Raw genomic sequence first — 27,421 nt, forward strand, 5'->3', positions numbered from 1 at the left:
GTGAAATAACAGTGTACTTTTCTTTAAATTGCAAGAAACAAACCATAATGTTTGTGTAATAGGTGGGTAACAATAAGATATTCAACACGCAAAAAATGCGTAAGTATATTACTTTACGATGTACTTTACTTCAAGTATTGTATACATTTAAAGAATTATGCAAGGGTGGTGACAACCCAATGTAACCTGCAAATGTCCATGCACCTGAGTAAGTACATTAGTACTCTTATTCAGTGCATGGGTTTTATATGGGGTGTTTGATGTATAAAAGGTTTAAAACCTGTGAAATTATAAAACCTTATTGTATACTGTATTTATTTTAAATCTGCAATTCAATATAAAATATATTTCCATACACTACTTACCTTATGAATGTTTACTCGTCGATCTTACCACAGCCATCGATGTCTCAACATTACTATCATCACTTGCATGATATAGGCCTACCGTCAGGGTTCAATGCAGATTAATACAGGCTAGCTTCTTTACTGCTGTTTGCAGAGAGGGGACTAACTGTTGCATTTCATTGAACGTATAGCTGATGCTTTATAGAAAAATGTAGTAATTTGGTCTTCAATCAATAAAAACTGATGCTGTAGTTTTCTCTGTACTTAGTGTTCAAGTATACACTAGTGTGTTGAAGATCAGCTTCTTCAATGTAGTTAAAGGGTAAATACAGTATTTGTTCCCTCTTGTTTCCTGTACTTAAAGGGTGAATACCACATTTGAGGGTTGTAAAATAAAGTGAAGCATTGTTCAATGAAGCACTTTATTATCTAAGTGGGACCATTTTAATAGAACTTCTGAACCTACTAAATAAACTTAGTTCTCTTGTAAAGTCATCATTAGAGACGACAGGAGGAACATTTAAAATTACCACTTTAGTAGCAGGTGAATGGAGTGGCGCGCGCAACTGACAACAATGTATCCGATACTACAATTCCATTTTCAACACGTCTGTTTACTAGATTTCTTCATTAAGAAAAACTACAACAGCTTTGTGTGTGCGCAGTGTGCTGACTTAGAAGTTCTCTTGTAACTTCTAAGTCTGTTTTCTGATGAGTCATTGTTGGTTTTTTCTCCATTCTGATCGGTTGATCAGCATTTCAGTGAGGCTATGAGTTGGAATTGTCCACAGTAGAGACTTGGCTTGATGCTGAAAGTCTTTGAAGAGTGAAAAGGCCAAAGCCTGGCCTCAGGTTGGGTGAGGCCTAAAAACCTAGACTGAAAAACCATTTTGGCTGGTGACCGAGTGAAGAAGTGTTGAAGAAAAGAAACTAAAGATAAAGATATATACAGTTAAAGTCAGAATTATTAACCCCCCTGAATTATTAGTCCCCCCAACCCCCGTTTATTTTTTCCCCAATTTCTGTTTAACAGAGAGAAGATTTTTTTTTTACATATTTCTAAACATAATAGTTTTATTAACTTATTTCTAATAACTGGTTTATTTTGTCCTTTGTGACAGTAAATAATATTTTACTAGATATTTTTCAAAACAACTCTTTACAGCTTAAAGTGACATTTAAAGGCTGTTAAAGGTAATTAGGCAAGTTCTTGTATAATGAAAGAAATATATAGCCTACAGGGGTTAATAATTTTGACCTTAAAATTGAATTTAAAAACAATTAAAAACTGCTTTTAATGTAGCCAAAAAAAAAAATTTTTGGAAAAAAAATATTATCAGACATACTGAGTTAGCCAATGGGAAGCCAATTTTATGGCCCTTTGTTGATATCTGATGATTTACATATGCTTGTTGAGTAGTGGTTGTAGAGAAATGTTAAAGATTTTATTATTTCAACATGCAATACCAAAATACAATGCATAAAGTTGTTCTTTAAACCACTGTGCATACATACCAAACACTTCTGTTGTGTTGTTTGAGCGTAAGTTGTTAAACTATACGTTTAAGGATTCAAAGAACATTTTAAAGTAAAACACCAGTAAATCATCAACAAACTCTTTTTAACACAGATATGGCATTCTACCCAGGGTAAGAAGAACATGAACATACAAACATGACCATTACATACATTACAACCATTACATAACCATTACATACATTACAACCATTACATACTAGAATATACAGAAGAAATGGCTATTTTTAAAAGGGTCCAGTTCTGTTTGTGTCCTTTTGAGGTTCGCTTATCAAGATGGTGTCCATGGTAAGTCTAACCTAGGGGTGGCTGTTATCACCTCCTGGTTGGATGAGTTTGTGGTTTCTAAGAGCTGCTTAAAAAGTTTATGTAACAATGAAATATATTTCATGAATCATACTGTTTTATAATAATAAAATACTATTATTAATTTCCTCCATCAATAGTTAGGTTTAGCAAAAGTAATATTTTCAGCAAATCTCACTATGGACTTTTCTCACTGGGAGGATTGAATGCGACTAAAGCTGCGGTCACACTAAGCTTTTCTTCCCATAGAATTCCGTTCATACGAACGCGTCAGACCAGAAACGTAGGTCATGCGTCAAGTTTCGCTTGTCGCTGCTTTGCAAAGTTCAAGCTTGGTGAATTCTGACCTGCGATATCGCATCACTTGACTGCGTGACACCAACCAAGGATCAAAACATGACTACTTTGGACAGAAATTTAAAACATGGAGCAATCGCTCGCTTTTTAAAGCCTAATAATCTTGTTTACTCCCGCCTCTTTTCGCAGTGCGGCACAACAGAATTTTACATTATTAAACTCTAGTGTGATCGCACCTTAAGGCTGTGACTAAGGTCTATTTTGTATTTCACTTCAGTGATTCTGCTTGTTAATAAATGGTGTTTATCATAAATGATCAGTAGGCCTGGTCTGCCTCAATCAGTCATTGGACCTAATTAAAATAGTCACAACACGAAATGTGCTAATATTTAACATATGCTTTTTAGAGTGTAAGCTGTGAGAAAATCATTTGTGTGTACTGATAATAGATATGTCTGTTTTCTTTGATTTTGTAGTGCTAGCTCGGCTGGTTTCCGACCTGCAGGCATTTTTACTGGTTTTGGATAGTGAAAATCTCAGTTATATTGCTCAGGCCCAGAAAAAGTCCATCTCAGAGCTACTACATAAACTTCGGGACAATAAGGACAAATCAGGTAACCATTTGATTGTATAAAGTAAATATGTATGCGTATTAGAGACAGAATGTAATGGCCCATATGTCAAAATGTAAATGATGGAAGCCACTTTTAGGGCTGGATTTCTAGTATAAACCTTTTTTTCTGGTAATTTGATTTTAAACTAAATTAAATATGACAATTCCAGTAATTAGATTGTAATCAGATTAATTAAATTATAATTTTTTTGGTCTTACCTGTTCGAAGATTATTTGTTGTCTTGTCCAGTTTAGCTCTGTCGTGTCTCATTTCACCGTGTCTGTATTCATCCTATTGTGCATCGGCTCATCTCTGCTCTGCCCACAGTCTGTGTATAAATGACTCTGGAAGCCCTGTGATCTGCTCACCAGCCTTAAGTTTGTCCAGTTTTTTCACATACATTTTTTTTCATGGGAGGATTCTTTATTTTTGTCCAGTCTAGCATCGCCCATAAGAAGGATGATCTGCCCGACTGATTCTTTTCCTTTAACAAATACATTTATCCCTTGCATTTGGGTCTCCTGCAGGACTGTGACCGAACTATCAAGCCAAGCAATGGACTCAGTGAGGGTATCACCAATCCTCTCCACCGTGGAACATCAGGGAGCAATGTTGGGCAGGCACGCCGAGAAGCTGACAGCTCCTAAGCAGTGGACAGAGATTGTAGGAGCTGTAAAGATTAGCTGGAATGAGAGGAAGTGGGTACCTGTTTTTGATGGCGATCCTGTTCAGGGCATGATAGTCGTAGCATGGGTGTAACCCCAACCCCCCGAAAAAAAAACAATTGTAGAAACAATTATTTTCCCACTTCAAAATTTCCCCATTGCCCCAAGAGAGCACCACCACGCCTGAGTAGGCCACTGGCTGGGCCATGGGACTGGCATTGACAGCCTGAGAAGGAATCGTGTGGAAGGCAGAAGTGCTCATGGTGCCTGTTTGAGTCTACTAGTGTCACATCTGTCAGTGACCACCTGAGGGCGCTGTAGTTCAATGGACACTGAGTGAAACTACATTCTTTCGCACACACCCGGTCTGTCATTTACATTGATTTACAACCACAGCTGTCTCCATTCTCCGTGATTACCAGGACTATATATTCAGCCATTCAACCACTGTTTGTCATTGCGTTGTTTGTCTTTCTTGTACCCAGTAAGTCTGTTTTTTCTAGTTGTTGTTCCTGATCTTGCCTCGTATCTTGCTTTAGTCTAGTTCATGTTTATCTGTCTTAGTTTCTTGTTTTGTTGTTTATTTGTTACTTTGCACTTTGATATTTTGGATTTTTGTTCACTGTTTTTGCACTTTAATATATTAAAATCTGCACTTGAATCCGCTATCTTTTGTTCCCGTTTTGTTATTGTTTTGATCACGCCTAACTGACAGAACGACGCGATCACTATGGATTCAGCAGATAATATTCTAGTGCGTATTAAGCAGGGTAACCGCTCCGTTGAACGTTTCATTAAGGAGTTGAAGTACGTTCAGCGACTTGCTGTTAATGATGTATTTCCGGGAAGGACTTTTAGAACCAGTCCGATTTCAAATGCCATCTTATGAGGAGGACTGGAGCCTCTATCGTTTCATGGAGCATGCGCTGTTGATGTCTGGCTCTCCTCTCTCTATCACCTTGGTGGAGCAGAATCCTCAGGAGGGAGGCCTGAGTAATTCACAGCAAGATCTGTTTTCGGGGCCTGCTGATCTAGCCGCAGGAGGAAAGAGAAATGCTGGATTGAAGCTACGGGCTTATCCATGTCGGGCGATTCGGAGATCATCTTTTTCGGAGCCTCTGGAGAGGCTCCTGGAACTCTGTGAAACCCCAGTGTCTGCTCCAGTCCCTCAGCGCCCGCCAGTGTCTGTTCCAGTCCCAGAGCATGCTCCTCTTCCGGTTTACAACGCTCCTCCTAGTACTCAGACAACCAGACGGAGGACGCGCAGGAAGAGGACTGCCCATACCCCAGAGTGCCCGCCAGTGTCGGCTCCAGCCCCAGAGCGCCCGCCAGTGTCGGCTCCAGCCCCAGAGCGCCCGCCAGTGTCGGCTCCAGCCCCAGAGCGCCCGCCAGTGTCGGCTCCAGCCCCAGAGCGCCCGCCAGTGTCGGCTCCAGCCCCAGAGCGCCCGCCAGTGTCGGCTCCAGCCCCAGAGCGCCCGCCAGTGTCGGCTCCAGCCCCAGAGCGCAGTACAGTGCCGGTTCCTGTCCGGCTCCTGGCTTTACCGGCTCCTTGCCCTGACGGTCCCAGCCCGGCTCCTGGCTTTACCATCACCATCCAGATGTCTTGCCCTGCCGGCGCCTCCCAGACGTCTTGCCCTGCCAGCCCCAGTCCGGCTCCTTGTCCTGCCGGCTCCAGTCCGGCTCTTTGCTCTGCCGACCTCGCTCGGGCTCCTTGCTCTGCCTGCTCCAGCCCAGCTGCCTCCTGTCCCACCGGCTCCAGCCCAGCTGCCTCCTGTCCCGCCGGCTCCAGTCCAGTTGCCTCTCCAGCTGGCTCTCCTGGACTCCCCTGCCTTTTGTTTTCTGCAGGATCATCCGTGGGTCATCCCTCCTGCCCCTCCCTGGTGGTCCTTACCATTGTTTGGGACGGATTCCCCGGCTGCACCCTGGCTTCCTGCCGGGCGCCTGACCCACAGACTCACCCTGATCTGGCCCTCCCATCCCTCCCTTTGTTCCTGCTCCGCTCTGCCCCCCCTCTGGGAACTAGTCTGGGAGCGTCTGGAAGCCGCTCTTTAGAGGGGGGGGGGGGGGTAATGTCACATCTGTCAGTGACCACCTGAGGGCGCTGTAGTTCAATGGACAAACTACAAACTACATTCTTTCGCACACACCCGGTCTGTCATTTACATTGATTTACAACCACAGCTGTCTCCATTCTCCGTGATTACCAGGACTATATATTCTGCCATTCAACCACTGTTTGTCATCGCGTTGTTTGTCTTTCTTGTACCCAGTAAGTCTGTTTTTCCTAGTTGTTGTTCCTGATCTTGCCTCGTATCTTGCTTTAATCTAGTTCATGTTTATCTGTCTTAGTTTCTTGTTTTGTTGTTTATTTGTTACTTTACACTTTGATATTTTGGATTTTTGTTCACTGTTTTTGCACTTTAATATATTAAAATCTACACTTGAATCCGCTATCTTTTGTTCCCGTTTTTGTTATGGTTTTGATCACGCCTAACGTGACAACTAGGGCCTGAAATGGGTCGTTACTGCTCATCCTGGCTGTTCAAGTCCAGCCTTCTGTCACAAGACTGACTTGACAAGGATAGAATGTATGAACACACAATTGAATTAGATGCCAGTATAAATATATAATAGATGCCAGTGGCTGGATGAAGATGACCGGAGAATGGATGTAACAATACAGGAGGAGACCAGACACAGGGGAGACTACGATGACCAGACAAGGAACCAGGAGAAGCCACATTAAAGAGGAGAGATGCAGACACTGGAGATCACATGGGAAAATGAGGTAAGTCCTGCAACTAGTATTAATACACTGACGGTGTGGAAAGTGCAGCTCTTTCATGTTGTGATAAGGCCGGACACTGAGTGGAGTGGGGTGACTGGTTTTATGAAGCAGTGAGAATAACGTGCAGGTCCAGGGCTAATTAGGAAGCAGGTGACTGGGAACGGTGCGTTTGTGATGATTGGGAGTGGGGAGAACCTGGCCTGGATGTGACACGGTCAGACGAACTTAAGTTATAGGTCTTGTCAACGCTACCCCTGGAACACAATATTTGAAGTTAGATAAATTATGGAAGATGCAAGTTGTGATTTTGACATCCTTTGAACAAATATGGCAGAGTAGAACATCTAGTACAAATTCAAAGACATACATATAACAAACTTCAAATGCCAAACTAAAGAAAAATACATTACCAAAAAAACATCTTTAAAATGTGGATAGAAAACAGAAAAATAGAGAACAGAAAATAAAAGTAATTGTAAAAAAAAAAAAATAATAATTGGAAAATGTCAGATGTATACGTAACATACAGTAGATGAGAGTTCGATGTGGCATATACCGCCGCCGCTTTAAATGGGCAAGCACGTGTTTTTTAATGTATGACTGCAGTTTGTGAATATGCTGCTAGGGGGCACGTAGAGACGGGATGCGTACAGACAGAAACAGCCTATACAGCAGCTGTAAATATGCTACTGTATTTATAAATGAAGATGAAACGATAAAACAAAGCATTATAATTCCTTCATTAATCATTAAAAATTTGTTAACACGCTTTATTATCATTGTAAACTTCATTCATTTTCTTGTCGGCTTAGTCCCTTTATAAATTCGGGGTCGCCACAGCGGAATGAACCGCCAACTAATCCAGCACGTTTTTATGCAGCGGATGCCCTACCAGTCGCAACCCATCTCTGGGAAATATGTAAACTTGTTAGGTGCAATAAAGATTCATTTTAGAAAGTATGAATGAAGAAATAAAGGACAACTAAAATGAAAGGACAAACATTAAGTACAAATAGGCTAAATAAATAAATAAAGCAGTCTTTTAGCCTAAATATAGAGAGATGGGGTCTGTTCTTTGTACCTCGCTTAAATGATCTAAGAATATTTGGCAGATCCTGGATCTTTTAATCTTGATAACTGATCTCTCGCTAATTTGGTTCTTCAAACAAGTTCGCGAATCAGATTAGAATATCTGGATGAACTGATCTAAGATCGCTGTGTGTGTTGTGAAGGGCAGATCTATCGATCCTCGAAATCATGATCAGCAATACAACGATTGGCTGACGACACAGCAGCGTAATGACATCATCTGATTAATATTCAATTATCCATGTGAGAAAACTTACATCAAATTAGCAGTAAACGGATGTTAAATGTGACACGCTGCACGCAATAACCTTCCACATTTGTTGTGAGCTGCAGGCTTTACACTTTCATGTGTCAAGAGTATTCATCATGTATTACAATGCAAATCAGTGTATTTAGTTCTACATTTAGAAAAGATTTTCTTTATTATAGCAGCCGTTTTTTAATAGGTGTAAAGAATAACTGGTTGTTTACAAAAGCATTTTGATATTGGTAAAGGCATCTGCAACTTTTGTGAAGCATCAAATCACCGGCATATTAACTATCAAAACATGTTTATGACTGCATAAATGTATTATTGATTTTTTTTTTTAAAAAGTCACATATTGTGCATTTCTATTGTACACAATTTGTACTAAAGCGATCTAAAAAGTTCATATCAATAAGTTTTCTCTTTGCACCACCAGGTGGCAGTCTTTGTATTTTCATTTCGAGGGTGCAGATTGCATAAGTTTTAATAATATGCATAACTTTATTTATTTTATTAATGACTATAACTTTATATATATTGTTAAAAAATATGTACCATTTTCCCAAGTGTATATAACTATTACTGTAAGAAAATATCAGAATTCGGAACATACTTTCTGTATTATCTTTGCTTGAACTAAGCCGATCTAATCCTGTTTATATGAATTGAACCTGCTCCCGATCAGGTTTGACCTAGCAGAACTGTTGCTATGACAACAACTCTCGGATCAGCTTTGAAGAACGAAACGATCCTGGATCGTGTCAAATCGTCAATATCCAAATCCAGCTAATTGAGTAATCCATGTACGAAGAACGGACCCCTGTTCAGTGTTTGCTATTTTTATAGGAATAAGACAGTCATTAAATAAGCATTTTCAATTGTTTTTTTATTTAAATTTTCATTGTTGATTATATTTTACTATCTCATTTGTCTCAATTATTGTACATAATATTAAACAAATAATGAATAATAAATAAATAATAAAAATAGGCCTAAATATTTATTTATTTAAAGACATTGCAGCAAAACACTTAGAAACGGTCCGGCACATGGTCTAAAGAGCTTAAGTTGAATGCTGCTTTATCAAAAGCATAAAAATAAAAAGATTACTAAAAGTATAATAAAAATAATTTTGCCGCAGAACATAAATAATAAGCATAAGTTTATTTTTAATAATTTAGTTTCAGTTCAGTTTTTTTTGTTTTTCAAAACGTCAATTTTCTCCTTTAAAGTATAATTATTGTTTTGTTTTTTTACTTGTAGTAATGGCTCAGTACATTTTGTATTTTAACTTCAATTTCAGTCACATTGCGTGTGAAATATAATGCGCGCATAATCGCGTAGAACGAAAAAAAGCTGTCAAAAGGTAGAGCTAATTCATCAAAATTAGCTATTTTAAAATACAGCATGATTGTTAATACAGGTAGAATGTGAACAACCTCAGGGTAAGGCTATGATATGCGCTTGCTTTTCAATGCATTTAAAAAGATTTGCGGTGAACAAATAAGTGGTTTAAGCCAAAGAGTTGTTTAGATTAAAGAATATATTTTTTAGCATACGTTTATTACATGCAGCGCTGTATTTTGGTAGCACAAAAAAAAATCGCTTTATATGTGCACCTATAAACAAGTCAAATGAATGACTGAGGGAGTTAATTAAATAAATATGGATTCTTAAATGTCGGTATTGTTTCTAATAAAAAAAATAACAAATGTTTAAAAAAAAAGAAAATGAGCAAATTTCAACAGCTAAACTTTTCAGTTAAATAAACGTTGGACATTTATGGGGCCATATAACATGTTTTTAGTAGTGCTGTCAAATCGATAAAAAAAATTAACTAATTAATCGCACCTTTTTAAAAAAAATTTATCTCGATTAATCGCATTTAAGATACTGAAACTTGTAATTTTGGCTATTCAAATGTAAAATAATGTAAACGCGAGACAAAAAATATGTAAATTCAAAATATAATTGTTTATTAGGATTAAAATTTAAAATATAATTGTTTAATAGAATTTTTGTTTTATTTGTAACACAGATTTCTTCATGTAAACAACATACCCACAATAAACCATCAAGATCCTGGCTTGACAGCCATATTTAATGAAGAAATTAAAACACAGGCCTGTTAATGACATTTAAATGTCAAAACAATCAATGGCAATTAAAAAAAACATTGATTGCAAAAAACATTGCAAAAAAAAAAGCCAAAATACAGGAATTGCAGATATGGAAAATGAAAAATTATAATAATAAACAATAGAATACAAACTGTTGCACTCAGTAAAGTTTTATTGCTGTGAGTTGAGAACATTAGTTATAGAGTAGAAACAATTTTGCTTAATCCTCCTTTACATTCACCCAGTTGCTAAGACTAGGAGTATCCCGCAAGTGCACAGAGACTCCCAAATGCCCACAAATGAATGCTAATAACTCGCAAACCGGTCGTTAAATACATTGCACACGCCTCTCCCCTGCATCCCTTCTAGCTCTTCAGGTAGCCTATGTCGCATGCAACTTACCCCCACGTCCTTCAGGTACGTCTCGCGCGCACACGCCCCTATTAAGAAACGTCGCTCACTCCACCCCTGACACCCCTCAACGGGCCTGACACAGACTCACACACAGACACACACACAACGGCCTTCCATACTGGGGCGACTCCCCTCAGATTCAACACGCATGATCACGTTCATAAAATTTGCTTAAACTAAGCATTCTAAAGTATTACTGTATTTCACAAGGATTCTGACACAACAACGCAAAGCATAAGCTTTCGTTGCGTTTAATGAGGAAACACGCTAAACTTGGACGGCTCATGCTGAAAGGTAGAGTAATGCCCTGTCTTTGACAGCTCGCGACTTCAACAGAGACTTTCTGAGTTCAAGTACATAAGACACCAATACTCCGATTTTATTATGATTAAGATTATACTCTTATTAAAAGTCTACCGTTTAGCCTAAGCAGCAATTTTATTACCCCAAAGCAACACCGAGTCAAGAAATGCGGAGGATTTTCTTTCTGTTCGCCATGCGGTATCAACTTACAACAGAAATCGAAAGTTAAAAATGAAACACCCGAAATTGCATGAAACTCTGAATAACCTGTGATGCAACTAATTGTTTTATACTGGAACTTGCCTTCAAAAAGTGCTTCCTTGGATTTATCCACATTTCTTGCATGTTAAACACACGTCCACCACAACAGGAAGTAAAAAAAACCTGCAACTGCGTAAATTTCTTTTAACGCGTTAATTATTTAAAATTAATCGCATGCGTTAACGCACTAATTTTGACAGCGCTAATATATATATATATATATATATATATATATATATATATATATATATATATATTAATATTAATCTGACCGGTTAAGGGTTATTGGCTGTTTGGGAAACAAGCAGGGATTATTAAAAAATATATATATATTATTTTTTAATGCAATAAAGCGAATATCTTAGCCTTACCCTGGGGTTTGTTTGCCCTCCATCTATGCTAACAGAATATATTAACACTAGCCTATCTTTTTTTTAATCTAGCTATTAATTTATGTTATGTAACTAGCTCATCTGATGTTGCATAATATTTACATAGCACGTGGTTGTGCTTTCTGCAATGTCGTCTTTTCACAGTGAGAACGCGGCTGCTTCTCTTGTGCACCACCAGAGGGGGCCGTCGCCTGAATTCCAATCGGACTCTCGGACTCAAAAAGCGATTCTACGTGTCACTGATTGCGGTAGAGGTGGTTCCCTTCATCTCAGTGCATTTAAACCACACTTTCACCCTCTCTGAGTGTGAAGTCTTGATTTGCCCAGCAATCATTACCGAGCGTTTTCCATTCCATTCCTGCCTGATCTGTTTACTAAACTCTAGCCCGTTTCATCAACTGTAATTGTTCTCTGCCTGCCCCGAACTCTGCCTGTTCAATGACCTGATTTCTGGTTTGTCCCACTGTTTGTTATACTTGTGTGATTGTGCTAATAACGCTTGCAAATGGATCCAATGGCTTCTGACTCATCACAACAGAAGACTTTGCCGATACAGGATCTGGCAGCTGTAGCACATTTCTCAACCGAACTATCTGCTCAAGCCACTCAACTAGCACTCCATCATCAGCAGCTGACACGATTACTTCTCTCGCAGAGGAATTGGTGAAGGCCATGCAACAGCTTCTTACACCCAACCCGGCAGCTTCGCCCTTTGTGCCAGTGCCAGCTCCCACACTAAAGACTGCTCCTGGTGCTCCAGCTACCGTAAGACTATGCTCTTACCCTCCGTACTCTCGCAGCACAAACCACATGGGTGGAAGACACCCTGAAAATACTTTTTCGTCAGGGACAGACCACCAAATTGCAATCAGAACTGGCTTGTCGTGATGAGGGAAGGAATCTGAATGAACTCATTGAACTTGCCATTCGCATCGATCACCTCATCCGAAGTAGGAGAAATCCATGGTCCATGTTCTGTACAATTTTTGAACATTCCCACGATGAACCCATGCAACTAGGATTCACACGCTTGACCCAGGAGGAAAGAGATCATAGGTTGCAGAATCATCTCTGCCTGTATTGCGGCCAAGCTGGACATGTCAAATCCACTTGCCCCGTACAACCTCCTACTTTTTCCCATTCGATGAGTCCCTCTACTAGTCTCTCATTTTTCAGTGTACTCATTCCTGTAGCGATTATCCACAACAGTGAAAGTATTAACACCACTGCTTTTATAGATTCAGGTTCTGTAGGTAATTTCATAGCCAAATAATTCGCACAATACCGTAAACTGTCTCTCAGCACTTGTGATTCATGTCTTGCAGTGGAAGCGCTAGATGGTAGCCCTGTTGGAGAAAGAAGAATTCATAAAAAAACACAGGAATGCAGTTGCAATTTGTGGTATTTCACACTGAAGAAATACAGTTTTACATAATTGACTCAATTGACATAATTGACTGGGTCTGCCCTGGTTACGTCATCATAACCCTCACATTTCGTGAAGAGAAGTGCAAATTCTCAAGTGGAGTGATTCCTGCATGACTCGTTGCATATAACCCATACAAAATATTCCTATCCGAGCTCTAACATTAACCATCTTCCAAAAGATTATCAAATCCCCATTGAATACCATGATTTACTCGAAGGCTTCAGCAAACAAAAAGCTTCTTAACTCCCTCCACACCATTCCAGTGACTGCACAATTAAACTGATTCCTGTCTCTGTACCTCCTAAAGGACGAATATTCCCTCTCTCTCAACCCAAATGGAAAGCTATGGCCGAGTATATTGAAGAGCAGTTGGCCTAAGGCTTTATCCGACCCTCTACTTCTCCGGCATCTGCTGGATTCTTCTTTGTAAAAAAGAAAGATGGCAGTTTACTACCCTGCATCAATTATAGAGGACTGAATGAAGAGACCATTAAGTTCCGCTATCCCTTGCCCCTCGTTCTTTCTGCATTGGAACAGTTAAGACAAGCCAAATACTACACCAAACTTGATTAACGCAAGAAACTTCACCTCCGAGAGGGGTCTGGTTGCAGACCTGGTGCAGTGCAGTCTGGGCTGCATCCAATGCTTTTTAATGGGCTCACATTACCCCACCCCTAACCCTACCCGTCACAGTGACGAGACTAGCTCCATTTGAGTGCATTGTGTCTGACATTGCATTGCTGGGTTATGCAGTCTCAGCTTGCATCATAAAGACTGCATCCAGATACTATTGCCACCTCCTCCAAATTGCCTTGCTAATCTTACCTTTGCACCCATCAATATACGTTTACGATTATTGGCGCACATTCACGACACTTCAAGTTCAGGTCATCAAGGTGTCACAGCAACTCTGGAACTAGTCACATCCCGGTTCTTGTGGCCAGCTCTTCCTAAAGACGTGATCACATACATTCAGAACTACAATATCTGCCAAATAACCAAGGCTTTACATCAGACCCCTGCTGCCCTATTACAAGCACTGCCCACTCCTCAATGTCCATGGTCTCACATTACAGTGGGCTTTATTATTGATCGACCCTTATTACAGAACAACACAGTCATCTTGACAGTAGTCGATCGTTTCTCCAAGGCTTGTCGTTTGATTCCTTGACCCAAACTACCCTCTGGCTTCGGTACGGCTAAAGCATTGTGTAATCAAGTGTTTCAGATCTTTGGCTTACCAGCCGATATTGTATCAGATTGTAGTCCCCAATTCACCTCTCGGGTATCAGTCTCACATCAGGGTATCATCCTCAGTCTAACGGACAAACTGATCATTTGAATCTAGAAGTCATTCGCTTCCTTCGCTCCTACTGCTACCAACGACAACATGAATGGAGCCATTCTCTGATGTGGGCGGAGTATGTGGAGAATTTGTTGATAAAACCCGCTACAGGCATCACTCCCTTTAGATGTATTCCGGGCTATAAACCCCCTTTATTCCCATGGTCGGGAGAACCCACAGAATTACACCGCTGTCACAGACTGGTTACAACGCAGTGAGAAGGTTTGGAATCAAGCTCACACACATCTAATGTGATCAGTCAGGTTAGGAGAATGATACCGCACTCACACTTCTCAAACGATCCAGGAAACGGGCCTGGGCACGGTACGGATTGCATAGTGTGAGTAGGCCCTTAGAGTGTTATAGGGGGAGAACATTACTTGACCCTTCCTCATCCTAGTGGTTTTCCTTGGAAGGTGACAGAGTATTGATGAGAATGGTGTTGACAGGAGTCTTCTATCGGGTCTGAGTCGTTTGTTCCTCACAGGCCAATCATATGCATTTAGAGCCGGAAAAAGAATTGAACCTTTCATCTCTCGAGTCTTCCTGTTTGAGTCATTCTGTCACGTGATGAACGAACGACTCAAGAACTAGAAGATCGGCTCAGACTGTGTATTTTGGTTAAGATTATATGTGACTGTCAGTGTAATGTGAACGAACCACTGACATTTGAAGACATGAAGAGGTGAGCTAAACAAAGACACAACAATAGCAATTATTCATAGTTCAAGTTCATAGACAAAAGAGCAGGTAAACATAGTTATTTTCTCCTTTTTATAGTATTCTATTTATGATTTATCTGTCGTGTGATCAACTTGGGCTTGTTGTAGATGTGTTTGGAAGCAATTTGTAACATTTTAATAATATTTTGTCAAATTGAACCAAATGAACGAAATGACTCGAAAAAAGATTTGTTTATCTCGATGAACAAGACTCAAAAATCCGAGTCAGTAAAGTAGACATCACTGTCAGGCTGTGTTAGGAGTAATGGTTACAAAAGTTATGTATTACAGTAACATATTACCTTTTTCTATAACTTAGTAGTGTAAGGCAGTACTAATACATTTTCAGTAATATTTTACTCGGTACATATTCAGTAAAGCGTGCGTTGCAAAAAACCTTTCGCCTGCAAGACATTAGCAAATAAAAAATAAAAAAAGCATGTAAATACTTTTTCCTGTTTGTGGTTAGTGAATAAGCATGTGTTGTCATTAATCTCCCTCTGGCTTTTGGAACTTTTTACTTTGAACACAGAATGATTTCAGCCTTTGAGCTCAAGGTCCGAGGCTATTAGCTCAGAATAACAAAATAACAGGCGAGTGGTCAGAAGGCAGGCAGCAGCGAGGGATAAACAATAAAACAAACAAAACAAAGCAGGGGTCAAAACCGGCAAGACAAGGAAAGGAAAACGCATTGTAATGTCACATAAACAGATAAAAAGACTCAGCAACTTCTGTGTGTTTGTGTGCTAACTTTATAGTCCATGTAATCAGTTCATGAGTGGCTGTAGCTTTGTCTGTCTGCAATCATGATGATCTAGCCCAGGTGTGTGAGTGGTGCGTGACTGGATCTTGTTGTCTATTTAATGGCGGATTTGTAATTCTATGCAATGTGAATGTTCTCCAGCGATCTATGATTGTTAGATAACTGGTGATCAAGACAAAGTAGCAACCCCCCCATCCGTAGTGCGGAGGCGAAATAGTGGGAGGGATGCCTGAGAGTGCCAGGACCATGCAGCGGAGGTGTACCTGGAGCGTAGAACTGCACAGGGCATAAAGTGTGGCGCTTCGGAGGGCCTGAAGCATGGAGCTGCGGAGGGCCTGGAGTCCTTGGTTCAAGAGGCACTGGTAGTACATTCAACCCCAGTGGATCAGGAGACTTTGATTCAGGAGGCACTGGCAGTTAATCAAACCCCAGTGGATCAGGAGGCTTTGGTTCAGGAGGCACTGGCAGTTCATTTAACCCCAGCAGGTCAGGAGGCTTTGGTTCAGTGGGCACTGGCAGTTCACTTAAACCCAGTGGGTCAGGAGGCTTGGTTTCAAGAGGCACTGGCAGTTAATCAAACCCCAGTGGGTCAGGAGGCTTTGGTTCAGGGGGCTCTGGCAGTTCACTTAACATCAGTGGGTTAGGAGGCTTGGGTTCAGGAGGCACTGGCAGTTAGTCAAACCCCAGTGGGTCAGAAGGCCTTGGTTGAGAAGGCACTGGCAGTTCATCCAACCCCATTGGGTCAGAAGGCTTTGATTCAGGAGCTATTTGTGGGGCTCTGGCCTTTTGTGGGACTCAGGTGTTGGCTCTTGCAATAACAACTCTGGTGGTGGCAGCAGCTCTGGCAACTCAGGTGGTGGTGGCCATTCTGATGGCTCAGGTGATGGCATTTCAGGAACTATGGCAGGAACAGATTCGGATCATGAAGCTATCTTGTGAGCTGGTGACAGATTGGCGATTACCATTGTGTGAGCTGGAGGGCTGGTTGCGGCGACTTTGTGAGCTGGCCGACTGGAGGTGGCCATCTTGTGAGCAGGAGGACTATAAGCGGCCATTTTGTGAACTGGAGGACTAGAGACCGCCATTTTGTGAACTGGAGACGACCATCTTATAATCTGGCTGTGGTCTAGGCTGTTGAACAGGGGACAGGAGTACAGGAGAGGCTAGCATAATAGTATTACTGGGTTGGGCAGCAAGCCCTGTCGCCAGCAGGTCTTGCTGTTTATGGCTGTTTATTGCTGTTTAATGCTGATAATTTCTTACAGTAGTTTTGGAAAAATATATATAAAAACATAAAGTAAAAAATATATATTAATAAAACTTATGCAATCTGCACTCCGAAATAAAAGTAAAAGACTACCACCTGGTGGTTTAAAGAGAAATATTATATATATGAACTTTTAGATGCAAATGAGATACATGCACGATATTCGACTATTAAAAAAAGGATAATAATAAATGCAGTCATGCACGTGTTTTGATCACTAAAATGCTGGTGATTGACACCTTTACAGATATCAAAAATGCTTTTTTGATGCAAAGTTATTTATACAGTACCTTACACCGATTAAAAAAAAAAAAAAAAAAACTTGGGTAGGCCTATACTATAATAAAGAAAATCTTCTCTAAATGTAGAACTAAATACATTGATATGCATTGAAATACATGATGAATACTCTTGACACATGAAAGTGTAAAGCCTGCAGCCCACAACAAATGTGGAAAGTTATTGCGTGTCATATTTAACAAACCGTTTACTGCTAATTTGATGTAATTTTGCTCACATGGATGATTGAATATTATTTAGATGATGTCATTGCGCTGCTGTGCCATCAGCCAATCATTGCATTGCTGATCATGATTTCGAGGATCGATAGATCTGCCCTTCACAACAAATGCAGAAATCTCAGATCAGTTCATCTAGACATTTTAATCTGATTTGCGAACTTGTTTGCAGAACAAATTAGCCAGAGATCACTTATCAAGATTAAAAGATCCAGGATCTGCCAAATCATCTTAGATTATTTAAGCGAGGTACGAAGAACGGACCCCTGGTGTGTGAGAGGTGCATGACTGGATCGTGTAGTCTGTTTAATGGCAGATTTGCAGTTCTATGCAATGTGAATCTTCTCCAGTGATCTATGATGGGTAGAGTGCTAGTGATTATGACAGATTTAATTGTCAATGTCGATTCATAATTTAATTCAATGCTGAATATTCAACCTCAACCAAAATGTTGATTCTGATAGAACTTCAGCAGTGAATCAATGCCTCTCTGCCATCTGTGTTGGCATCACCCGCAGCTCATTGCCAAAAGTGGAACGGTAGAGCATGAGTCTCTAAAAATTTCCAGTAACACCAAAAAAACATTCTGTAGTCACATTTTTGAACATTTGGCACTAGGGGGTCTACATTTGGCAACACTGGCTGGCAGTGTCTTTGATTAAAGCATTCACATCTCGCGCATGTGCAGTAAGGAAGGATTGTTCCATTATTCATGGGAGGCCCCCTGTTTTGAAAAGAAGCAATAACATTAAAATCTTAACTGTTATCGACACATTTTACATGTGATAGAAATTGTATATGATTAATATAGGCTTCTTGGCATTAGTTGGGGCCCTAAGCAGTTGCTTATCTCATTTATTGATTGAGTCCATCCCTGCTAATCACTAAATAATTGATTAATCTGGTTCAATTCTTTCTCATTAATGTTATATTTAACAAATAAATGGCTTTAAAACATAAGAACATAGTACATTTATTTAAGACATCACAGCTAATAATTCTGTGTAAATAGCTAATTGAATGTGTTCATGTTTTGTTTATTTAGATGAGGATGCAGAGTACATGATTATGAACTGTCCCTCTGGAGGGCCCAGTGATATCATGGAATCCATTACGGCTAAGGCTCCTTTGACAGAGGAAGCTTTCTCACACATCTCTACCGAACAACTGAAGCCAGGGGTGAGTCCAGCCCTCCATCTATTTTGATTTCATTATTTGATAAAATATCCCTGAAAGATTTACTGACTAAAATATTTTGTTCATCAATGAACAGTCAGGGCAATCCCATGCAAGACCAAAATGCACAATGACTGTTAACAGATAATTGGCAATTGGGGCTACTAGACAAGAGGGTGGCTGAAGTCTGAGACAGTCAAACAGCAGTAAGGGAACAGAGAAAACAAAGAATGAAAAGTTGTGGGAGAATGTCGGAAGCTGTGACAGGTCACAGCTGACCTGAAATCAGGAAGGGGTGAAATATTATGTCGGGCGGAAAAAAAAGGAAAACAGAGAGAAGAAAGATTGACTTTGCAACAAATAAAGAAAGACAGAAATAAAAAAGCAAGCATGAAAGAAATATTATGAGCTAAATCTTGCTATAGAGCATTTTTGTCCCAATGTATTTCCTGTTTTACATGTTTAATTTTTATAGCTTCCGACAATCCAAAAAGATATAGGTGATATATAATAAGGTGAATTTATATAGGCTATAGGTGAATTTAATAGGCTAAATTGCCCATAGTGTATGAATGTGTGAATGTGGCAACCCCTGAGTAATAAAGGGACTAAGCCGAAAAGAAAATGAATGAATGAACGGATAAATGAATGTTCAATACTGTTAGTTAAGCTAAGGACTGTGTTAGGTTACGGTTACACATTAAATAGTTTAAATATATAATTGTCCTCCCCTACTTTGTTTAATTAAATAGTTAAAAAAGTTCATGATACAGTACTTGTTCATAACCCCATTACACATTATGCACTTTAAATTATTCATTTAGCTTTTGAAATGATGTTGCAAAACAAAGATTTTCAAAAGTACATTTTATATGAGCATTTTTATGGTGCGAAACAAACATGAAAGATTCCAAACAGAAAATATCGAGAGAAAAAGATACTCCGTAATTTTGAGTGGGTCTCTAGTTGATGCTAATTGATTATAGTTAATATTGCTGTTGTTTGTTGCATTTTATTTTTTTATTATATACAATTACATATTTTAACTGTTATATATAATTGTTACTTTTAAAAACCACAAAACCGAACAACTGAAGCCAGGGGTGAGTCCCTAACCCCAACCGTCATTGGGGGATAAGCAAATCGTACTAAATTGTACGAATTAGATCGTACGAATTCATACGAATTAGCCACTAAATGAAAAAGTTACGAATTGCCGTGAGATTGTGTTGTAATATCTGTGAATAGCTTGACTATATTCATATTAGACACAACAGGCCTATATGTAAACTCCAATGCCATGACAAGATACAGATTTCTTTTCTTATTGTTGTCATTATTTTATTCACTTTAAATTCAAGTGGCTCACAACATAAAATTGTCATGCACAAAGTGAGCATTATAAACATAGCTTTCTCAGTATGATGGTTGTGCACTAATTTCTTCTGTTTGTGGACAAAACTGGCACAAACAGAAGACATGATAAGAATATTTTAGCTCTCTAATATACGCTGCTTGTGTGCAAATTTTCTCACGCTCTCTCAAATATGCAGATTATATGCAGACTCACAATTTGTGTCTTATGTTCTGCCTTCCTTTCGTGCTTTTTGATATGATTTATATTAGTGCACTATTTATCAACAATAACCACAATACTAAAATAGACTTACATATAAAAAATATTTATCTAATAAACTATAACATTTTTGGCTGTATGTTATATGATGAGATATTTCCAGTTTCAAACACTTAAAGACACAGACAATAGACGTTGTAAAAAATACATTTTATTTTAAAAACGTTTATTAAACATTCAAAAGGTGAACCATATCAATCAAATAAAAAACATTTAAACAAAAATATAACTAACGCAAGCAGAAATGTAACTAATAGAAAATAGGGAAACACTTGATAAGTTATTATAGCCTACTGTACTATTCACTCTTCAAATAAACTTCACTATTAATCCCTCTTTATTATGGCAATTAAAATAAAGTGAACTAGTTATTGTTGACTTCCACATTGTTGATGAGATTTTGGAGGACATTTTCCCTTAAAGGTAATCATTCATTCGGCTTAGTCCCTTTATTAATCCGGGGTCGCCACAGCAAGTTTTTACACAGCGGATGCCCTTCCAGCCGCAACCTATCTCTGGGAAACATCCACACACACTCTCATACACTATGGACAGTTTAGCCTACCCAATTCACCTGTACCACATGTCTTTGGACTGTGGGGGAAACCGGAGCGCCCGGAGGAAACCTACGCGAAGGCAGGGAGAACATGCAAACTCCACACAGAAACGCCAACTGAGCTGAGGTTCGAACCAGCGACCCAGCGGCCTTCTTGCTGTGAGGCGAACGTGCTACCCACTGCGCCACTGCGTCACCTAGGAAGGTAATCATCTGAAGAGAAATACTATGGGCCAATGAATTGGCAGTGGCAGTGCACGCAGCTGGTGGCAGTCACAATCAATTGTGAATAAGAATGTCAGCGTCACTCAGCACATTTTTTGCTTACAGAAACCTCACATGCAGACTGAAAGAGAAATTTTGCCGTCGTCCTCCGATTACATTAGAGAAAGGGAAAGAAAGTTGCCGTCTTCTGAGAGGCTGATTTTTCCCAGTTCCAGTGCGAGCAACAGCATGAGAAGCAACAGTCAAGCTGGGCTTCTCTCGTCCCTGGGCGTTTCGCTGGACCAATACTTCAAGAGCGGTGCACATAAAGCAATTATCCTAAAAGAGCAACATGGTCGTGCAGCGTGTCTTTTCAAAGACATTGTTCAGATTGTGCATTACTGGATGCGATAGTTTTCTGTCCCTGGATGATGGACACGAGCACTGTGTTGCATGTCTGAGGGTTCAGCATGTTAATGCGGTGCTCAAGGGCAGTGCATGCCATCACTGCGATGGCACATTTGTTGTGCAGCTAAGCTTGCGGCTCACTCTTGCAAAAGGGCGATGCACCCTGTTGCCCCTGCAAGTACTTTTTTTGGGCATTTTCTTTTTGGTATTGATCTTTAGGAAATCCCTGTAGGCAATGATATCATGATAAAATGTGGCAATAAGCTTGTAACTGTACTGTACTTTACACAGTGGCCATATTCATCTATGTAACCACACCAAAACAACATTACATTATACCAGACACTGCAAAAAGGTCATTCACAGCCACTAGACTTTTCTGACAGGGGATTTGAGTGTCATCGAGTGACAGATGTGAAAGTATGTTGTGGGAGGAAAAGGAGATGTGTGTCGCCTCCACCATGATCGCTCAGTGTTTGGCTTCTTTAGAGGCTAATATATGTGTATTATCCTCCTTCAGGGAAAGTGGGTTACCAACGTAACCGCGACGTTCAATATGTTCACTATGTTATATAACTGCCCCCTGCTTGTCTTTTTTTTTATTAGAGCATTGTGCTTGCTGTTGTGGAATACTCCAGTGTCACGCGAGGTATCATTCATTCACTTGCGATAGCCATATCTGTATGGACTTTTATCATTTATAGAGGAACTATATGTAATTCCACATCTATTTATTCCTAATTGTCATTTTGTTGACAATTAGTGGCTGTTATGTTTGTGCTATTTGTGTTATTTATATATTTTATATGTTATTTGTTTATTTGTTGTTTGAAAATTATGAATAATTAAGATTAATAATATTATGCTGTTATAATTATATGTCACATACAGAGGGGTTTGGTAATATGGATTAGCTCCACCTACTTACCTAATAGCACACGAGTGATGGGTGATCAGCTAGCAGGAGAAGCAAGCTTTTTTGACAATGATTTCTTTGTGATTATTTGGAGGACAAAATAAACAAATTTTCAGTTATAAATGCTTGGGCACATTAATAAACATCACTGCTCTTGTCAATATGGCTCCATACTTACACAATGATGTCGGAGGCCATAATAACATTTTAACACAAGTTTGCTTTCAGTTGCATAAAACTAATTTGCACTTGGTGAATATCACCTTAAATGTTACCTGAGCAACCTCAAGGTAGGAATGCCCAGTAGCAACTTCGATCGCCACCCAGAGCGACAGGCAGATACAAAGTTGCTGCTAGAGTGAATGAGGCATAAAAGTGAAGAATGACTTGTCAAGAATTATGTAGAAGTGCAAAGAACAGCAAAGAGATATGGCTGTCTTGCTTTTTGTTGCAGGTATGTGGTTTGAAGCTGGTACAAAACTACAGAGTGACATGGGGAAAATTTGCATGATGCATTCATAAAATGAAAGAATATTAAGAATAATAAATTCAAATGATAAGTGAATAGGAAAGAAATGACATAAATAACAGTGTTCCATCCAAAATCATCAAAAACATGTACAGTATTGTTATAGTGAACTTTAAAAATACCCAGAATACAATTTACTAATTTCTTAGAAAGTTTGAAATAAATAAAAATTTGATAAATAAATAGTTGATAAATAAAATAAATGTCTTTATTTTATTATGTTTTGGCCTGATGTTGTGATCATGTCCCTAAAATTAGAGTCAGCAGCAGCCCAATGTAGTAAACCAGATAATATTTTACAGAATAGTATCATGCTAATGAATTATACTAATTCACAAGCTTAAGACATAGAAGTTCTGAAGACAGATCACAAGCTGAAGACATAATGGAAGCCCTCTTGCTGTGGCAATCAAGAGGTAATTTCAACACAATCTCACGGCAATTCGTAACTTTTTCATTTAGTGGCTAATTCGTATGAATTCGTACGATCTAATTCGTACAATTTAGTACGATTTGCTTATCCCCCAATGACGGTTGGGGTTAGAGGTGGGGTCAGGTGCCACGCCTCCTTTTTAAAATCGTACCATTTCGTACGACTGAACTCGTACGAATTCGTACGAATTAGCCACTAAACTGGAAAAACGTAAAATACTTACGTTTTCTCGTGAGATCAGGCTGGTAATTTGGCTAGAGGGCCATGACAAATGACACCCCTTCGGCAGTAAGTCAAAGATCCATAAAGTTTCAAGTGTTTACATAGATTATCTATTTCTTTCAGAACGAGACCATTGTGCCAGTCGCACTGGGACATTTCAAATGATATCAAACAGGATGAAAAAGTCTATTGATATAGAACATTTATACTTTGAGATGACCATTTTGTGTGAGTTACTGTAGGTAAAGGGCAGAGTTTGTGAATAGAACTGGTGCTGGAGGGGTCAAATGTAAATGAAAGAGAGGAGTGAGCTTTTATTGATTTTTTTTTTTTTTTTTTTTTTTAAACATGTTTTCCAATTTTTTTTTTCTTGCAACACTTTTGAAAAAAAGTTGGAACAGTAAAGCATTTACCACTATGAAGTATTGTAATTTTTTTCAGAACACTTAAAAGACATTTAAGCACTGAAGTCATCAAGTGATGAGGACAAACTTGCAAATAACACAGTTTTATAACACAGCAATAACACAGCAAATAACAGTTTTTCTCCGGTCTACCACCAATAGGAGCACCTCCAATTCACAATCTGTTCAAAGTTTTGATGGCTTTTGCCATTGCTTTTTCATTTGGCTTTGCCAAAGTAGAGTCATTACCATATTTATAGGGGGAGGAGGAAGGAAAGAGTTTTGTGCTCGTGCACTCAGTTTCACGTTAATTCACATGTACAAAGAGAATATGCGTGGGATTCCGCGTATGCAGTGATTCATACATCTGAATTTTTTTACTGCGTATGCACATTTTCAGCTTTGTGCGTATGCAATGTTTTAGTATGCAATCAACGCAAGTCTTCGAACATAAGGCCCCTGTTGATTGCTGACAATCACTGACTTGGTATGATATAATCTAGTGAGTAAATCAAACTTCCTTTACATTTACATTTAGTCATTTAGCAGACGCTTTTATGTATAAGCAAGCATGGGGTGGCCTAATATTTCTTAAAGGAAATTAGTTTACAATTATATCATCTAAGAATCAGAACTGGCAAGAATGTGTCCGTGAACAGATGGAACTGGCCAGCATACTGACTAAGCGACTTAGGGTAAACGATGAACCATTAACTGATAATAAGAATTTATTAGGTTAATCAATCTAAATTAGACCAAATCACAACCTATAAGGTAATCAGCTTAAATTGGATTAAATTAAATTAAAATTATCAGATTCAAAGCTGGAAACAAACTAAAATAATTTCACAAATAAAAATTTTTTTTTTCACATATGCTAAAAATGCTAACACGCATTTAACCTTCACCTATACCATTAGTTCCATCATAGGACTAATAGATGGACCCTTACACAATCCTCTGCCCATCTTTGCTCCTAAAGAACTAGACCCTTCTTTTGCTGATTTTGTACCAAATCATAGTTACAATGACTAGTTGACACCTGTTTTAAATAACATCAAAATTTAACCAATTTTACCTGATTACTAGTTCTAAATTGCTTCTTTCCCGACTTTTTTTTGGAATGTATTTCAGGTTTGGATGACAGGAAAGAATGTATATACACAAATTAAATGAAGTTGACCAGACGAAACATGAAATCTTTTTATACTTTCTTTTTTTTTGTTTGCCTTTTCCATTCTGTCCCAACTTTTTTCTAATTTAGAGTTGTAACAAATTTACTTTGTTATCTAACAATGCTTCTTGAGGTCAACAAGGTCTTCTTACTTTCTCTCTGGTATGGCATTCCTCCTCTGATGTCAGCAAAACAGTAGAATATATTTAACCTTATCGTTTTTATATATGTATATTAGTTATATATGTATATTAGTTATATTATGTATAACTTTGTTTCCGTAATGCTTTCACTTTATTTTGTCAGCAATGTTTCATTTTAAGAATTAAAATTTGCAGCTAAAATGTTCCTTTAAAGACACCACTATACTTTCTTTGATCTGTTCCTAAAAGCTTACATTTTTCTATTTCAAAGCAGTTAAGTACAATAGGAAGTTCACCTAATTCGAGAACCCTTGATGAAATCAAGTTTGTTTGCAAAAGATGGAGAGGGGATGAGGAGGACAGGCCTTATCTTTAACAGGAAATGCCATGTTTAAGCGAGAGGCCGCAGTGTGATTGGTTGGAAAGGAAATGCGTGTTTAATTATGACTGTGTACGTGATAGAGAACAGTGATGGAATGATAAAGAGACTGATTCAGGGACTGATTCAGAAGGGAAGGACGTCTGATGGTGCAAGAAGGATCTCCTGGGAGATTTGGGAGGAAGTTACCAGTCAAGATTGAGTGGAAATTTTGAGGTCTTATGAACATGAGCACATTTAGCCCACAGTTTGTGCTGGGCAACTAAAAAAACATTGTTTTTGGTATAACAATGTTTTCCAAACCATATGTTTTTGTTACAAAAATGGCTGGCTTTGTTAATGTTGGAAGATTGTTTTAAAGGTTATTCATCTTTAAAGGTCCTTTCAACTTAATTTTTTTGTCTTGAATTGTTTTGTTGATCATCATTAACATCATCAGTGTCTGTTTTAGTTCTTAATTTTTAAGTTTAGGCTCATGAAAAATGACTTTGTTGGTTTGCTTAGCTTTCAGAAAATGTTGCTGTTTTGAGAAAAAAATTGCATTAGAAAATAAAAGAATGAGAAATCAAAAGCTCTAAACATAAAGTCTAAAATGGTTGGTGCTAAAACACTAAGAGCCCTATCACACACCTGGCGCAATATGGCACCAGGCAAGTGCTTTTTTTAGACCAGGGCAGGTGTCATTTTCACATTTTGTGCCACGCTGTTTAAATAGCAAATTTATTTGTGCCAATTTGTGGACTCATGGGCATGCTGGTCTGAAAAGGAGGTGTGTTAAGGTGCATTGTTGGCGCTTTGCTTTTTGAAGCAACTGAAATAGACTGCGCCATTGACCAAAAATAGCTGGTCTGAAGTCAATGGTGCAGAATTTTTATTATTTAAAGAACATGTTATATATGCACATACGCAGGACCAAAACATGCATACATATTGTGTAATACACAAAGGGACATACAGCAATATACAGCTTAAATCTTTACATATAAAAAAAAATTAATAAAGGAAAAAATGTTGAAAAATACAAATATAAATATAAAAAACGCTGCCTCCTTACATTCCATATTTATTACAATTTGCATTTGTTTAATGTTATATTGGTAGTAGTATTCATGAAGCGTATTTATATTTGTTTTATTCATTTTTTGGTTTAGATTTGTCCACCTGTTGGGTTTTGGAGGCATATCCATCACCAAATGAGGCATAGGATGTAAGTGTGTTTAAATATAACTCAGTTTGTTGACCACACTTCGTTATTACTGTTTATTTATTATTTATTTATTTATTATTTATTTAGTTTTTAAACAAATTTAAAAAACGCTTAACAGGCCAAATCATTAAATGAAATAGGCTATGTAATGATGTCTTCAGTGGAGTGCATTCACCACCATTTCCTAAATCCATGGTCGAAAGTAGGAGGCTGAATGAAAGAGGCTTGTTCAGTAGATGGCCTTCAATTGTTTTCTCGCAATTGAAGCATTCAAAGTGTGTGGATATATGTCAATGTGTATGCGTGTGTATGTGACTGTGTTCATACACCTGGTGCAATAAGATGCAAGATGTGTTTCTGTGATATCTTACTATTTTCAGAACAATGCAGTCTTGTTTTTCCAGTTTTCAGCCATGTTGTTTAAATAGCAAATCCGTTTGCGCCACATTGTGGACTCATAGGTGTTCCAGTCAAGAAAAGAGGTATGTTTAGGTGCATTGTTGGCACGTTGCTATTTTAAGGGATCTAAAGTGTCCTGCGCAATAGACCAGCTGAGAGCAGGTCTAAAATCCAGCACAGAGCACACTAGTTGTGCACCTCACTTACATATT

General features: G+C 38.7%; 1 protein-coding gene across 4 annotated transcripts in view; it reads left to right on the forward strand.

The window, feature by feature from the left end:
* si:dkey-220o5.5 overlaps window positions 1-27,421 on the forward strand; it is a 59,674-nt gene that overhangs the window by 9,505 nt on the left and 22,748 nt on the right. Inside the window, exons 2-4 of one of the 4 annotated variants that reach the window (XR_012384733.1) lie at window positions 2,963-3,100; window positions 6,449-6,553; window positions 18,469-18,602. Coding sequence is in view for 2 of the 4 variants with exons in the window: in XM_073911124.1 (XP_073767225.1) it covers window positions 4,596-5,861 (1,266 nt within the window). In the remaining 2 variants the exon portion in view is untranslated. Of the gene's footprint in view, window positions 1-2,962; window positions 3,101-3,627; window positions 6,395-6,448; window positions 6,554-18,468; window positions 18,603-26,754; window positions 26,811-27,421 lie in introns of those variants that run through there. The other 3 variants (XM_073911124.1, XM_009304234.5, XM_073911123.1) reach the window with 3 other exon arrangements.

This window comes from Danio rerio, chromosome 8 (genome assembly GCF_049306965.1).
Source record: "Danio rerio strain Tuebingen ecotype United States chromosome 8, GRCz12tu, whole genome shotgun sequence".
Lineage (NCBI taxonomy): Eukaryota > Metazoa > Chordata > Actinopteri > Cypriniformes > Danionidae > Danio > Danio rerio.